This window comes from Orbicella faveolata, unplaced genomic scaffold (genome assembly GCF_042242905.1).
Source record: "Orbicella faveolata isolate gen_17 unplaced genomic scaffold, um_ofav_v1 contig_26, whole genome shotgun sequence".
Classification (NCBI taxonomy): Eukaryota; Metazoa; Cnidaria; class Anthozoa; order Scleractinia; family Merulinidae; genus Orbicella; species Orbicella faveolata.
This window is the reverse complement of record NW_028301554.1, coordinates 8,108,636-8,122,500: the sequence shown is the minus strand read 5'-3', so window position 1 is coordinate 8,122,500 and position 13,865 is coordinate 8,108,636. Positions and strand designations below refer to the sequence as shown.

Sequence of the window (13,865 nt, the reverse complement as noted above, 5' to 3'; positions counted from 1 at the left end):
TTTACTTAAGTTAAGTGCACTTTTAGCAACACCATGAACAGGAATTTGTTTAAAAATGAGCTCACTGGTGCTGTTGTTTCAACCATTGTAGGTTTCCTAGAACGAGCTCCCACAGTGGCCACTGTGGTTTCTACCTCCTTCACCCAAGCATCTTTAGCAACTTTGTAGATTTCCAACCAACTTTCCTTTATCGGTACTGAATTACAAGTGAATGAAATTGTAAGTCAGAATAAACATGATGTCTTTCTTTGTTCCACACTCGTGACAACAGAAATTCCATCTTTCTCATTGTCTGTCTTATAACCATGCCATAATGCGGTAAAATTTCACGATCGCCAGAAGACAATTAAGACGAGACAATCATTAATATTACGAGACATAGAGTAACCAGATGGCATCTGTTTCAACTCACTTAAAAAAAGCCTGTGTTCAAAATTGAAATATTATTGAGTCCATTTTCAGCCACATGTATGTTAATATCATTCTGTTATAATTTCTCCCTCCATATTTTACATTGTCCCTGATACTTAAGAACAAATGGAGCAAAAGTTATTTTCGTGGGCGTGACACAACGCACCCTTAATTACGCGTTTTGAGTTTTCTGCAACTCGTTTTCCCATCGAGTTTAAAGCTTTTCCCCTAGAATAAACAAGACGCAAAGACAGTTTTTCATCACAGTGAAGTATCCTGTGTAATTTCCACTTCTAAGGACGTTCGTCGATGACTATGACTCGGCATTCGTAGTGTTTTCAGCCGTGTATCCGAGGTTAAACTGGAATTGTGTCTACATCTTCCTTCAGCATTTTTGATATTGGCCGCCAGTTTTCTCTTAAAACAGAAAATAGCCATTGCCCGTCTAAACTCGGGAATTCTTAATCCATACACAACTGGATTGAGAAAAGAGTTCGAATAATTCAGAAGGGTTACTGCGTAATAAAAATTACCTGCAGGAGTTGTGACCTCAAAAATAACTTCTAAAGAATCCATGATAATTAAGGGCAGCCACGAGAAACGCGAGAACAGATACAAACAACAAGGTTTTTGTTAAACGTCTGTTTCGTGCTGCCCGGTTCTGTGCTTGGAAAGTAAGTTCTGCGTTTTGAAACTTTCTCCAAATACTGATGTTACAACCACAAATAACGAATGCTACTATCAAACCGAGAGACATCCAAGCATAATTCTCATATTCCGGAGAAGTTAAGTGACCCAGTGTTATTTCAAATGCAGTCACAAGAATTGTAAGTATCCAAGACATCGAAATAATGGCGCAGTAGTTTTTCGTTGACGGTGATCGCTTATATCTGTGTGGCGACGCTATAGCGTAAAATCTCTCACCAGAAATCATCGCTGCGGAAATCAACGAAGCATGCATAAAAAACGTATCGACCAGATCATGGGCGTAATCCAAAGATGAAGACATGCGTCCCGTCCACAGTTGAAAATTGTACTCTCCGATGAAGAAGATGTAGCCAGGCATTGATAGTGTTCCTAGCATCAGGTCAGCAAACGCCATATTGATGACAAGAAACAAACTTTTTCTACGAAGACTTTTGTTCGCAGCAAACAGTACAATAGTGAGAAGGTTTCCAGCCACAACAAGCAAAGTTGTCAAAATGAACGCGCTGCACCATGCAATGCCTTCTGCCTTGGAATGAACAATCATTTCGGAGCCAGAGGCGTTTTTTGAAGTAATATTAGCTCCCGATGTGATATTCATTTTTGTTTGACTCATCAAGCCTCGAAATCGCCAATACGGGAACAAATATATCGTAATTCTGTAATGAGCCACGAGAAGCTGTTAAAGGCAAATGTGGTCTGCTTTATATGTTTCAAGTAAGTTATACTGAAAAAGCGCTATTGGCAGCTGGTCGACCTAAATGCACCTTCTCACCTAAATTATGGTTAAGTTATTCATGGCAATTGCTCCAAATTTCATTTATGGCGGATTTTTTGTCAAGTCCGAGATGATTTATTCTTGGGCAACAGCCATTTACTCTGTTTTGAATGAAATTGGCATTGTTATTCAACATTTGACGCGTTCTATCGCGTGTGGCAGCCGCAGAGCCTCGCGTGATTGTTGTTTCGTCGATACAGCTTCACATTGCCTTTAAAACTATTTTAAACTCCTTACTTCTTATTGTAGTTTTAAAGTAAATCTTCCCTTCACCTGCTCTAAACTATCAAAAAGGCGGAAACAACGTCATTTCATAATGCGTTTTTATTTGCAAAATATGATCGAAAATTTATTATTTTCTGTTAGGGCAATTTTAGAAGGACTTAAAAACTTGCCATAAGCTGCAGTATACCCAATAAATTCTTGACTACGATCTAAAAACTGGTGAATAAATATTGTCTTTCTGATTAACGTTTTACTTAAGTGGTCGTGGGAAAAAATTGAGACGTGGGTTTGGTTTCAATAGTCGTGTCGCAGTTCCTGATTACGTTTACGCGATGTCTCGATAAATGTCCCAGCTGGCGAGATTTGTCAGAAACGTGATTGCCAAGTGCGATTCTCATCAATGGACTAAGTTCAGTTTTTCTTTATCTGTATCAATGTGGTCTGTGAAATCCCTTGACACTCTCCCATACGCTTCAAGCTGCAACAGACTTCTCGACCTTGACTTGTCCGTTTTAAACTCCAGTAGACACACACTAATAAATTGAAGTGAAAAAAAGGAAGGTTTTTTCATTAATTGCAGCCATAATGTCTAGTACACATACTGTGAAAGAATTGCTCTGGAGATTAATGATTAAAGATAAAGGCACATAAAGAAGGTTTGAATAAGTTAAAAGGCAAAGAACAAGCACGCTCAAGTCTTCGTTAACGATTCCCTGCGGCCATATTATTTCACAATGTAAAATATATAGAAAAAATAAATAAATACACTCTATTTTCTCGACCACTTCAGTTTCCTAAAAACTCAAAACTATCAAAAATTACTTATTGAAAGTTTTAAGGAGAATGAAATGCTAGAAATTAGACGTTGTTTACAGAAGCAAAATATACACTAAAAAACTTTCATTATTATCACTGTGTCGGGCATTGTCGCGCATTTTGCGGGCTAAAATGGAGAATTTGGCGGGCTAAACTGTATTTTAGCCCTCTGAAATAAACCAATGAAAAGTGTCAGTTTAGCAATTGTGCAATTAATTTCAACACTTAGAGATAAGCTTTATGGAACTTTCCTTTCATGCCTTCTACAATTTTTGAAAATTCAAATGACAAGATTTTGTAATTTCTAACCAGGTTCGCTTGATGTATTGTGTATTTTCATTGAGGGAAAATAAAAGCCATTCAACTTGTAAACGCTCGCGTGATTGTTCACACGGTTTTGTTGTCATTTTTTTCAGTTTTTATTTTATCAATGCCCTTTAAAGTGATGATAATTGTAACAGAGTTTGTGTTCTTGGGCATAAATATGTTTTGGGCCCTTCTCAGAGTTAAAAAGAAAAATGAATCCGGGTCGGGCCCAAAATATATTTATGCCCGCGAACATAAACTCTGTTGCTTTATTAAACAATATAAATTAAGCAAAAGTAGAACTCCTTGAGAAAATAACTGATCCCTTCAGAAAAGATAAGCAATGACGAAAACGTTCATCGTTTTGTTACGTATATAGAAACCTATAAACGAGTAGACATTCGCATTTCATTTTGTTATGTATACTTTCTAACATAACGTAACGTTTCGTCCCGTCACGTCAAGGCACGTCACGTAACATAACGTAGCAAGCTATTAGCCACCAAACGCTTGCATATTCTTTTGTTATATGAGAATAAATTTAAATTTACTCGCTTATCGTTTTGTTACGTGTATATATCAACCTATAAGCGAGAAGACATTCGCATTTCGTTGGAGGGTCGCATATGGGGATTGGGGGGGGGGGGGTGAGGTTTCTGGCTCTGGCACGGTTCACGAATGGGAAAAATAGCGAATCACAGATCACGGAAATTAAAATTTCATTTTCCCGAATCAAGAAAATAAGCAAGTAAGGTTTTCTTTTTAATAACCCGCTCTTAGGCTAGAAAGAGAGTGTAAAGAAAGCAAAATCGTACAAGGCTATGTTAAGGCTTCATATTACAAATCCTAAATCCAAATCACTCTCGATAGGTAGTACGATCATTATACAGAGGTCACATTCGGATGTTTTCAGTCTTAATGAATCTCCCTGAGGACTCGCGCCTAAAAATCACGTAGAACAGAGTGGTGAAATCACGAAAATCGGTTAATAATTCAAGTTCTTCACGGGTCACGAAAAAACTTCAAGTGGGGGATCACGAAGGCTAATTTCCTAAATTCACGTTATTATTTGGTTGGCAATTAATTGAGGGAACTACATACTCATTTAAGCCAAAAATTAACGTTAGTAAAGACTTCATGTCATCATTGTCAAATGAATAATTTAAAAATAACGGCAAGGCATATTTATAGTACTTAGGATTAATTAGCAAACGTTACATGAAAACATTCAGGTAAAAAGTTTCGCGCGAATGGAGTCCGCTTGCGTGTTCAGTTTCGGTCTTTTGTTCTTAATAAACATCATTGTTATGTATATCTAAGTAATCATGTAATGGTAATACGACTGAGTGGAGTCCAGTTCGGTCTGTAATCATACGAGTGATAACAAAATCGGACGACCGCGCAGCGGGAGTTTGATTTGTTTATCACGAGTATGATTACAAACCGAATCGCACGACACGAAGTCTTATTTCCAATTAATCAAAAAAAAAAAAATTACAATTTTCGAGAAAAGAAGTTTAGCTAAGTTATGAAAGGAAGGAAATATTTGCATTAAAAGAATGACAAAGGAGGCGTAAATTACTGGTAATTGAAACCAAGGTTGCGATTGGTTGATTTAAACTACAACTTTGAATGTGATTGGCTTGTTGAACTGTCCGATAACAAACTGTCCGATAACAACTTGGCAAGTGAATTAGTGGAAAATGGGAGTTTTTTTAAAAAATCACAATCGAGAAAATTGTAATTGTTATGATTACACAGGTTATACACGACAAAACCAATTTTTAACGTATTGTTATGTTATTATTAAATTGAGGCAACTACATATTCGTTTATCGTTTTGGTAAATATATTTTCGTAATATCAGTCACATAACGGGTTATGTCCAATGTTTCAAGAACTAAGCGAGTACATGTTTGTAATTGTATCAATGTAATTACCATGTAGCAAAACCATAAACGTTTGGTTATTTATATCACTTATATATAAGTTTCTCCGGTGTCGTGTGAACGTGCGGGGCCTGAATTGAAGGTATAAATTAGGCGGTACTCACAGATTTAGCAGTGATCCAAGTGGAATGGTTTCTTCTCATCTTGTTGTTCTGAATATTCTTCAATTCAGTTTGACATTGAGACCACTGCTGCTTAAGTCTCAGTTGTCTGTTTTCTTGACTGAGAGGTCTTCATGAAAGTAAAAGAAAGAAAATAGAAATTAAAAAACAGCGATTAACAATGAAATATGAACTTTGGCATTGTGATGAAATTCCCTTAATGTTCTTTCCAAGCAGTCTACCGTTCAGCTTAAAGGAGCTTAGTCACGCTATTTTGAGTTATTTTGCCCACGTACATAATTATCATTAAATTGAAGGAACCCTGAAAATAGTAGTTAACTAAGATAGAAATAAACCATAAAGGAACAAAGATGGTTAAAAATGGAGAAGATTAACACGGATTACACAAGACAAACTTGAAAAATTCAGGCTAAACTCTTCAAGATGCGCAAACCGTGACGTAATGTAAGCTCAGAATGTGGCGCAATAAGTTCTTGCGCCGGAAGAACACTCAAGTCGGTGCAGGAAGTAAAAATGTGGTTAATCCGCAAGAACCTTTCTAAACTCAAGACTTTGAAACTCTAACCGCAAGAAGTCAAGATATTAACGTCTTTAAAACACTCAAATATTTTTCTGCAATGTTTAATTGTGTACTGGGTTGATTTTCGGGAATGTTGCGGTTTTTGTTGGCTACAAAATAATTAAATTTCGAAGACATGTATTTCATTCACTTAAAAGTACTTCGTAAAAATAATTGATTTTCACCATGTGCGAAACCTTCAAATGGATTAAGCTTCTGGTGGTTGAATCGCAGAAGGATGGTCTACAGATTGCTGTAAAAATTTCTTTGGGCAAATGATTGTGAGCGACGCGAGAGCTTTTCAAAGTACGTTAAAAATGCAGATATTTGACCATCCATCGTCAAATTTCAATTTACGGGTTAGACATATATTTTAGCACGCGCCACATGTCTTGAGCTATATTAAGTTGAAATAGACACAAAGCTGATAATTTCGAAATGTTCTAACCTTATTTGCTGTAAAAGGCGGGTCCAAAAGCCGATTTGACGTGTTTCTGTCTCCATTCGTCGCACATAAAGCAGAAGTTTGCTTTTGTTTACACAACGTCCGATGTACATCGCCAACTGTCAACCTATTTACCTGTCAACCTAGGTACGAGTTTAGCGTTACCGTTTTTACGCAGGGCGCGTAGGTAGCGGTGGTCTAGTAAAAGATGACAACACGGCCAATGGTTAACTATTCATTCTTTCCATTGCTTCATTTAATCTCTCTCTACTCAACAAGATTGTGTGCTCCCTGTGGTTCCAAGCCTTACGGAGCCTTACGTATTAGGATAGAAATTGTCATACCGCTACCCCCTAAAATGGGATGACAGCATTGCGTGACGAACAAACAAGGAACCGCTGCAACTAACGATTCAAGCAGCAATAGATCAAACGATGATCAAACGTAATATTATGGTGTAGTGCAAAGCAAGCAACTATGTACAAATCACTTAGCCGTTTTCGACTTAGATGCAGAGGTGATCGTATGTGTCGAAAGAGGGTCATAGATTCATGGTATTCGACCATTAAATAGGTTGACAGTTGGCGATGTACATCGGACGTTGTGTAAACAAAAGCAAACTTCTGCTTTATGTGCGACGAATGGAGACAGAAACACGTCAAATCGGCTTTTGGACCCGCCTTTTACAGCAAATAAGGTTAGAACATTTCGAAATTATCAGCTTTGTGTCTATTTCAACTTAATATAGCTCAAGACATGTGGCGCGTGCTAAAATATATGTCTAACCCGTAAATTGAAATTTGACGATGGATGGTCAAATATCTGCATTTTTAACGTACTTTGAAAAGCTCTCGCGTCGCTCACAATCATTTGCCCAAAGAAATTTTTACAGCAATCTGTAGACCATCCTTCTGCGATTCAACCACCAGAAGCTTAATCCATTTGAAGGTTTCGCACATGGTGAAAATCAATTATTTTTACGAAGTACTTTTAAGTGAATGAAATACATGTCTTCGAAATTTAATTATTTTGTAGCCAACAAAAACCGCAACATTCCCGAAAATCAACCCAGTACACAATTAAACATTGCACAAAAATATTTGAGTGTTTTAAAGACGGAAGAATGATGTGGTTTTGCATGCGAAGCTCTCAAACTTGTTTAATAAAATGGTGCGTCAAATGACGATTTTAACGGAATTTGGTAATTTGCATATTCTTTTGAAATAAAAGGATATTTTGCCAAAAAAAACTGTTCAGTAGTTTTTGTCATGCCCTAGCCTATCTATCATAGGAAAATGAGCAAATCGAATTTTCGACCCTTGCCGCGAAATTAAGAATTTGTCTGATTTTTACTGGCAGGCACTCTTAAGTAGAATTCTACTAATAAGTAATAGTAATTAGACCGACTACAATTCAGAGAGTAATCGGGCGAGTAATTTTAAAATCGTACCAACGCTCAGTGCTAGGCCCATTTGACGAGCACAATATTAGTCCGTGAATTGTACGACACGAGGTCCAATTTCTAATTAATGGTACCCAACGATTAACCAACGATTTCCAGATTAAAAAATCAAAACGTAAGGTAAGTAGCCACACGATTCGGAGTTCAGCGCACTAACCATGAGAGAACTTCTCGTCCCATCAAATTGGTTTTCTTAATTAGTTGCAGTAACAAGTAATTTTACCTGTCTTGTATGAGGGAATGCAGTCTAGCATCAATGGTGTTGGTTGGTTTGTATGGTGAAGAATCAGCGGTTACCTCTTCTTTCCAGTATTTTTTAAGTGTAGGAAAGTGTGGCAGAGGATATGAAAATGGCGCCGTCTGAAAAACAAACAGCAATTCTATTCTCTACAGTCTACATACAAAACGAATGCTGATGTAACTTTACAGTGAAAAGTATAAATATAGTATTTCATATAACTCTAGAGCGTAAAATGTTTGCAATGAAGCGGTTGATCTACACAGTCTAGAGTATGCTAGAGCTTTCCATAGCATGAAGCGATTAAGAGTTTTTCTCCGCTAATCCGCCTGTTTTGTAAGCTATCTAAGAAATAACCAAACATTTCCATGTTCGTATCTCGAATCGGTGTACAAATAAAAAACAATTCCCACTTTGGTAGACAGCCATCATGAATCAGATCTGTATCAGGTAGCAAAGTCTCACCAGTAAAAGGTTCTCTTTGATCCTTTCACAAGACTTGTAATGGTGCACTTACCTCGATATCCAGGTCATCATGATTTTCTTCATCCATCTGAGCGCCAATCAATATCAAGACCTTCCCATCAGCGCAGATGCACGGCGACTGAGATGAGAGCAGGAAAGGCACAGGCAGCCCAACATGGCAAATTGCTGTGCAACTGTTCACATCATACAGGGTTATTCTTCTACTCTTTGTCACGGCAACAATCTGAAAAAAAGAACAAGTGGAGAAATTCAGACAATACATGCTTTGAACTGCTCTGGCTGAGCATCAACCGATACTTTGCTAACAGTCCATCGCTAGCAACCCATTCCCCTTGGGACATTCACTTGCATCTGCTCTTTTCCCCAGAATAACCGGATGAGCAAATAGCTTTATTATTTCATCCTCCCACATGATTCAATTGATTCCGGAACGGTTTTGGTTACATGTATTGATAAATCAATGAGCATATTTGGGTGTTCACTACAGTCTTCGCCACGATGGCTAACTTCCGGATTCTACTGCTGCACAGTCTCTCTAGATGCAAAGGTTATACAGGCATCGGTAAGAGGTGTCAAAATATGCAAACAGTGAGATATAAAAGTCACTTTCTTCTCGTTTTATTGCTGTGTGTTTTGTACGTATTTATTATTATGGAATTTCAGCGGGTTTTTCCTGGATGTAGCTTTCATGGGATCTATCGACTACATGATTCATAGACTTTCTCGTTCAAAACCTTCCACCTTCCATGACGGTATCCAGCGTTTTCACGTGACGTCATCAAATTCTTAAATCCAAACTAAAAGGCCCCTAAAGTTTTTATCCTCATCAGGCATAAGAGATACTTAAGTTATATCTGTTTACAACTTTCCAGCTCAGTAGCGCCCTTCGTTTGGAAACCAGCGCATTTTGAATTTCGAAGTTATGGCGGTGCGTGACATAAAGCTACGATCGCGTTAGTCGAAAACTATGTATTTTTCTCGTGATTTTTAGCCATTTAAGACGTTGTCGTATTTGGAAAAGTGCTTATTTAAATTTTTACATGTTCAGTACAGTTAATCACTGTCCCAGACAACCAAAGTAAGTTCCAGATGTTAACACTATTTTCCGGCTGCCATATTGGTGTACCACAGAGGAACACCAACATGGCGGCTCCATACTAGGCGCTGTAAATTTGCGCGGAACATTTCGACGAATATCTCAACTTTGGGACAACGCACACACCTTAAACTTGGAAAACTATCTTCTTTATTTATCTTCTGTAATATCACAATTTCTTGACCTTATCCACAGAATGGTTTTTGATGTTATTTTTATTGCGTGACAATGAAAACGCTCTATAGCGTGGGCAAAATTTTCACGCTTTACAACCAAAGATTAATAAGCAACTGAGGCGTATTAAAATCTCAAAAATAAGCTGTGGAAAATTCCTAAAATATCGGCTACATCTTCATTTCTTCACACTAGATACTAGTCTTCTGAGAGACTTTGTTTTGTGCTCAGTAAATGACCATGTATTATCAATGACAAGTAGTAGAGGTAGTATGTTTAGGGTTGTTTCTTACCACTTGTGGTGTTTGGCGCATTGTAACAACCTTAGTGATAACTTCACTGTCAAGGGCTGATCTAAAAAAACACGAGTTCAATACAGGTAGTTTTTAACTTATACAATTAACCAGAAGCATATCACCTGAATTAACAAAGTGACATCTCATTTCTTGAGGTAAGTTTGTTTTCTTAATACAACCCTGGTCACTACTTCTATGACACTTCATGTCGTGGTACGGAAAACCTCATTTTGGCTAGCACTTGTCTAGCAATAATTAGTATCACCCAACTAGTGGACTAATAAAAATCCTGCATTTTAAGGTGGCTCCCTATAGTTTTACGACCGCGCGAGCGCTGAGGAGGTAATCTGCGCGCGCTCAAAGGAAAACGTCAGTGTTTTTCGATATTTTATTGCGTCAACATGAGCACAAAAAAGCAAAACTGACAGTGAATTTTCTCGCGTTTCGTCCGGTGAAATTCCCTTAAATTTGGCAGATTGGTAGTAAATATTTTACTGAAGTTGGAGCTCGTTTTTCAGGGAAATCTATAAGACCAGATTTTTTGCAGCGGTAAAAGACATGAATTTGAAAATATCGGAAAAACTGCCTTTAAAAACCCTACTTTTTTCGTGTTTAAAATTCGTATCCCTCCGGAAGCGATGTGATATAAAAATTTTGGAAGATTTCACCAAAGGAAATTCATGAAAATCACAAATAAAGCTATAAAAACAGTAAAAAACACATTTGTTTTGGGCATTTATAATTCAAGACTAAATCCCCGGATTTTAACAGAGATGACAGCAAAATGCTATTTTATCATTGCTTATTACATGTAATAAGTTTGAGAGGACTAGGTGAGAAAGCGAATGCAAAAATAGCATTCAAAACATAACACTTGCGCGCGTAAAGCCATAAATGATTACCCTATGGAGACACCTTAATTAGCTACGCTACTAGAGGACTATCAGTAATAGTCCTCGAGTAGCGAAATTGGCGCAATCGAGCGTTACGCTTTCTTTCGTTTTATTCCCAAGTAAATATTTCTTCAACTTGCATTTGCTAACTTTATTATTGCCTTTTCTGTCCGACTAGTTGGGTGATACTAAAACAATTAGACTCTTCGCCCTCAAGGGCCACAGGTCAATAGCCCATTCGGCTTCGCCTGATGGGCTATTGACCCGTAGCACTTGCGGGCTACGGGTCTAATTGTTAAATAGCATTCAGTGAAAGCTAGGGAGTGTTATCACAGAATTTACAGGTTATTAATTTTTGAGTTTTATTCCACTCTGTCAAGCAGCGTTCATTTTAATGAAAACTGCTGGGCAGAAGTCAGGTCCACCTTGCATAATGGGAAGCACGGGAGAGATGGTGCATAATTTTACAGATCTCTTGCGCTGGTGGCGTCCAAACAGCATTGACCCTTCATGAGACACTTGCCAAAACACACTTCACTAATAGCGCTAAAAGCTAATGGTTAAATACAGATAGCCAACGTTGTTGTTACAGATCATTTAAGCTCTTCTTCACTTTCCACTCAAGATCCCAGAAACAGAAGAACATTTTTAGCGAAAGTAGGTTACTCCAAAAACGTATATTTTTTGTCAACGCTAAATAAAAACCTCGCACTAAGTTTAACAATTCACCGAAGTTTCAGCCTCTGAAATGCAGATTTTCCTTATGAAATTCGCCTCCAAAGAAGTCCAAAATTCGACATCGTTGACGCCATTTTGAACAGTACTCAGCAGTCAGGCCGCGTTTTCGCGATGTCATTCCGTCCAAGAGATTTTGTCCAAATGGCTTCCTAAGAACCTTTTAAATATCATTCTGGGTTACGGCTGCTCTTGAGCCGTAAAATTTTGATCCAAACATGTTCCAAACTCCCAAAATGATAGCAGTGAAGGTAGTGAGGGGGATAATCACTTGGAAAAATAAATGTTGATGGCCTTGTAAAGGATGCAAAATCAGTTGCAGGTTTTTCCCCTTTCAACCCATTTCGAGTCGGACGCAATGATGTCAAATAAACACGGCCTCGCTGCCGAGTACAGTTCAAAATGGCGGCCGCCGAAGTCTCTTCTCTTGAGATGAATTTCTTCAGGATAGCGGGCACTTCAGAGGCTGAAACTTCACTGAATGTTTACTTGCTATAGGTGAAGATAAAAAAAGTAACTTTTTTCAATCAATCAATCGATCAATCAATCAATTTATTGAACGTGGTCGGTACGCTTAGCTAAAAAGCTAGTTTACAGGTACGCCACTAAAAAAACAGAAAAAAGGAAATCATAAGAGCCTTATGAAGGTATATAAATTTAAATAAATTAAGATTACGAACTAGCTAATACTAAAATATAAGTGAGTGGAATGACCTCCTTTAATTGTTTCTTTCGATCGCAAACAGAAGGATCTATTCAACATCAAATTGAAACTACCAAAATCAACCCTTTGAAGTTACCGGTCAACAAGAGGTTTTGTAGTAACCGACTGAGCAACTCCACATCGCAGAAGACAAAATGTTCCCTCATCACAACTCGCGATCAAGTTTGCAAGAGATGATGACACTGACGTTAATGGTCCATTATCTTCTGTGTTGACAAGAACAACAGCACTGGACAAGAAGCAAAGGTCAAGTATTTGTCCTTTATCGGTCACAGGGTAGACCCTCAGAAGAATATCTACATGTAGAAGAAAACCATAATAGAAATCTATGATGTTTGCGTCGGAAACACCTTAGTTATCACAGAGGCAGATGCTACAAATACGAGCAATTCATAACCTCTGAAATCTGCAGGGAGCATTGCGTAAGCCAAACCTATCTACCCCGGGATTCGGCAAGTGCGGCCTACCTAAAATAGTAACCTTAATTAATAAATTGAAGTGCGTATTTTCTGGTGCGTATCCATAAATGAAGCACTGTTGCATCGAATACACGACTATTACAAGTACTTGGTTACTTCATGACTCACCTCTATAGACATCCCACACAACGACTGTTCCTGTTTTCAGACCCATGGCCATGAATGACCCACACTCACTAACTGCGCTAATGAGTATCTGCTCCGAGTGAGGCCACACTATGTCTGGCTTATGCTCCAGATCTGAGGAAGAAACAAAGCAAACCTGCGCTGAACTATAATTTTGCCTTTCGACTTTCAAGCAATTCTTTCAGTTGCTGTGATCAACAAGGTCTAGTGACCATGACCATTAAGCGCCTCTAGTGAAAATTTGTGCTATTACACGCTGTCAGTATTGCTGCGCTCCAAACTTTATTACATAGGTTCAGTAGAATATTTCCCATGCCTGCATAGTCAGTAAAGCCAAAAGTATAATCATTGAATCCAGAATTTTTTATACAGAACATTATATACAAATTGCAGTGAGCAGGTTTTAAATTGTTTACCCTTTTATAAATCATTGTCATAGAATTTTCATAGAATTTTCAAAATGCAAGTAGAACAACACGTACAGGTAAGTCATTTTTACTGCAGAGTATTTTACATCAGATAAAAGCATACAATGTCAGTTCATGTGTAGTGAATTAGATTTTACATATTTTCCTTTTATATGTATAATTTCTTCGACTACGGCCAAAAAGACATTGAGATGTTAGAAAAAGTTGACATTTTTGTTAAAATGTTTTGATCAATTCCATACCTTTTGCAGTCTTGACAAGTGAATAAATAAATAGCTGAGTTCCTCCAGACCACCATACTGACAAGGAGTTGACCTTAGCTGAATAAAACAACAAATGCCTTAATGCGCATACACTGCACACTTGAGTAGCTGAAAAATGCTACTTAGAGCAACCTGTGCTGGCCTAATTT

At 37.8% G+C, this 13,865-nt stretch overlaps 2 protein-coding genes across 2 annotated transcripts; both read right to left on the bottom strand.

The window, feature by feature from the left end:
* Window positions 1-873: 873 nt before the first annotated feature.
* On the bottom strand, window positions 874-2,100 carry LOC149107993 (octopamine receptor beta-2R-like). Its single transcript, XM_089295748.1, has one exon. It carries the CDS (start codon window positions 1,730-1,732, stop codon window positions 962-964), a length of 771 nt encoding a protein of 256 aa, XP_089151874.1. The 5' UTR covers window positions 1,733-2,100; the 3' UTR covers window positions 874-961.
* A 100-nt stretch (window positions 2,101-2,200) lies between these two features.
* Window positions 2,201-13,809, bottom strand: LOC149107992 (uncharacterized). The gene is made up of 8 exons (XM_089295533.1): window positions 13,696-13,809; window positions 13,008-13,139; window positions 12,497-12,716; window positions 10,066-10,126; window positions 8,534-8,725; window positions 8,002-8,138; window positions 5,295-5,421; window positions 2,201-2,652 (listed from the first exon to the last, which is right to left on the bottom strand). The coding sequence occupies exons 2-8, from the start codon at window positions 13,057-13,059 to the stop codon at window positions 2,632-2,634; spliced, it is 810 nt and encodes a 269-aa protein (XP_089151659.1). The 5' UTR covers window positions 13,060-13,139; window positions 13,696-13,809; the 3' UTR covers window positions 2,201-2,631.
* Window positions 13,810-13,865: the final 56 nt, after the last annotated feature.

Bases quoted from the DNA above. Each gene is read 5' to 3' on its own strand.
- LOC149107993 (XM_089295748.1), bottom strand. From the start codon at position 1,732: ATGAGTCAAACAAAAATGAATATCACATCGGGAGCTAATATTACTTCA.
- LOC149107992 (XM_089295533.1), bottom strand. From the start codon at position 13,059: ATGGCCATGGGTCTGAAAACAGGAACAGTCGTTGTGTGGGATGTCTAT. The intron at 10,127-12,496 runs GTAACTTCAAAG...GTGTTTTTTTAG, and splicing joins ACAAAACCTCTTGTTGACCG to ATCAGCCCTTGACAGTGAAG. The intron at 8,726-10,065 runs GTAAGAAACAAC...TCTTTTTTTCAG, and splicing joins TGCGCCAAACACCACAAGTG to ATTGTTGCCGTGACAAAGAG.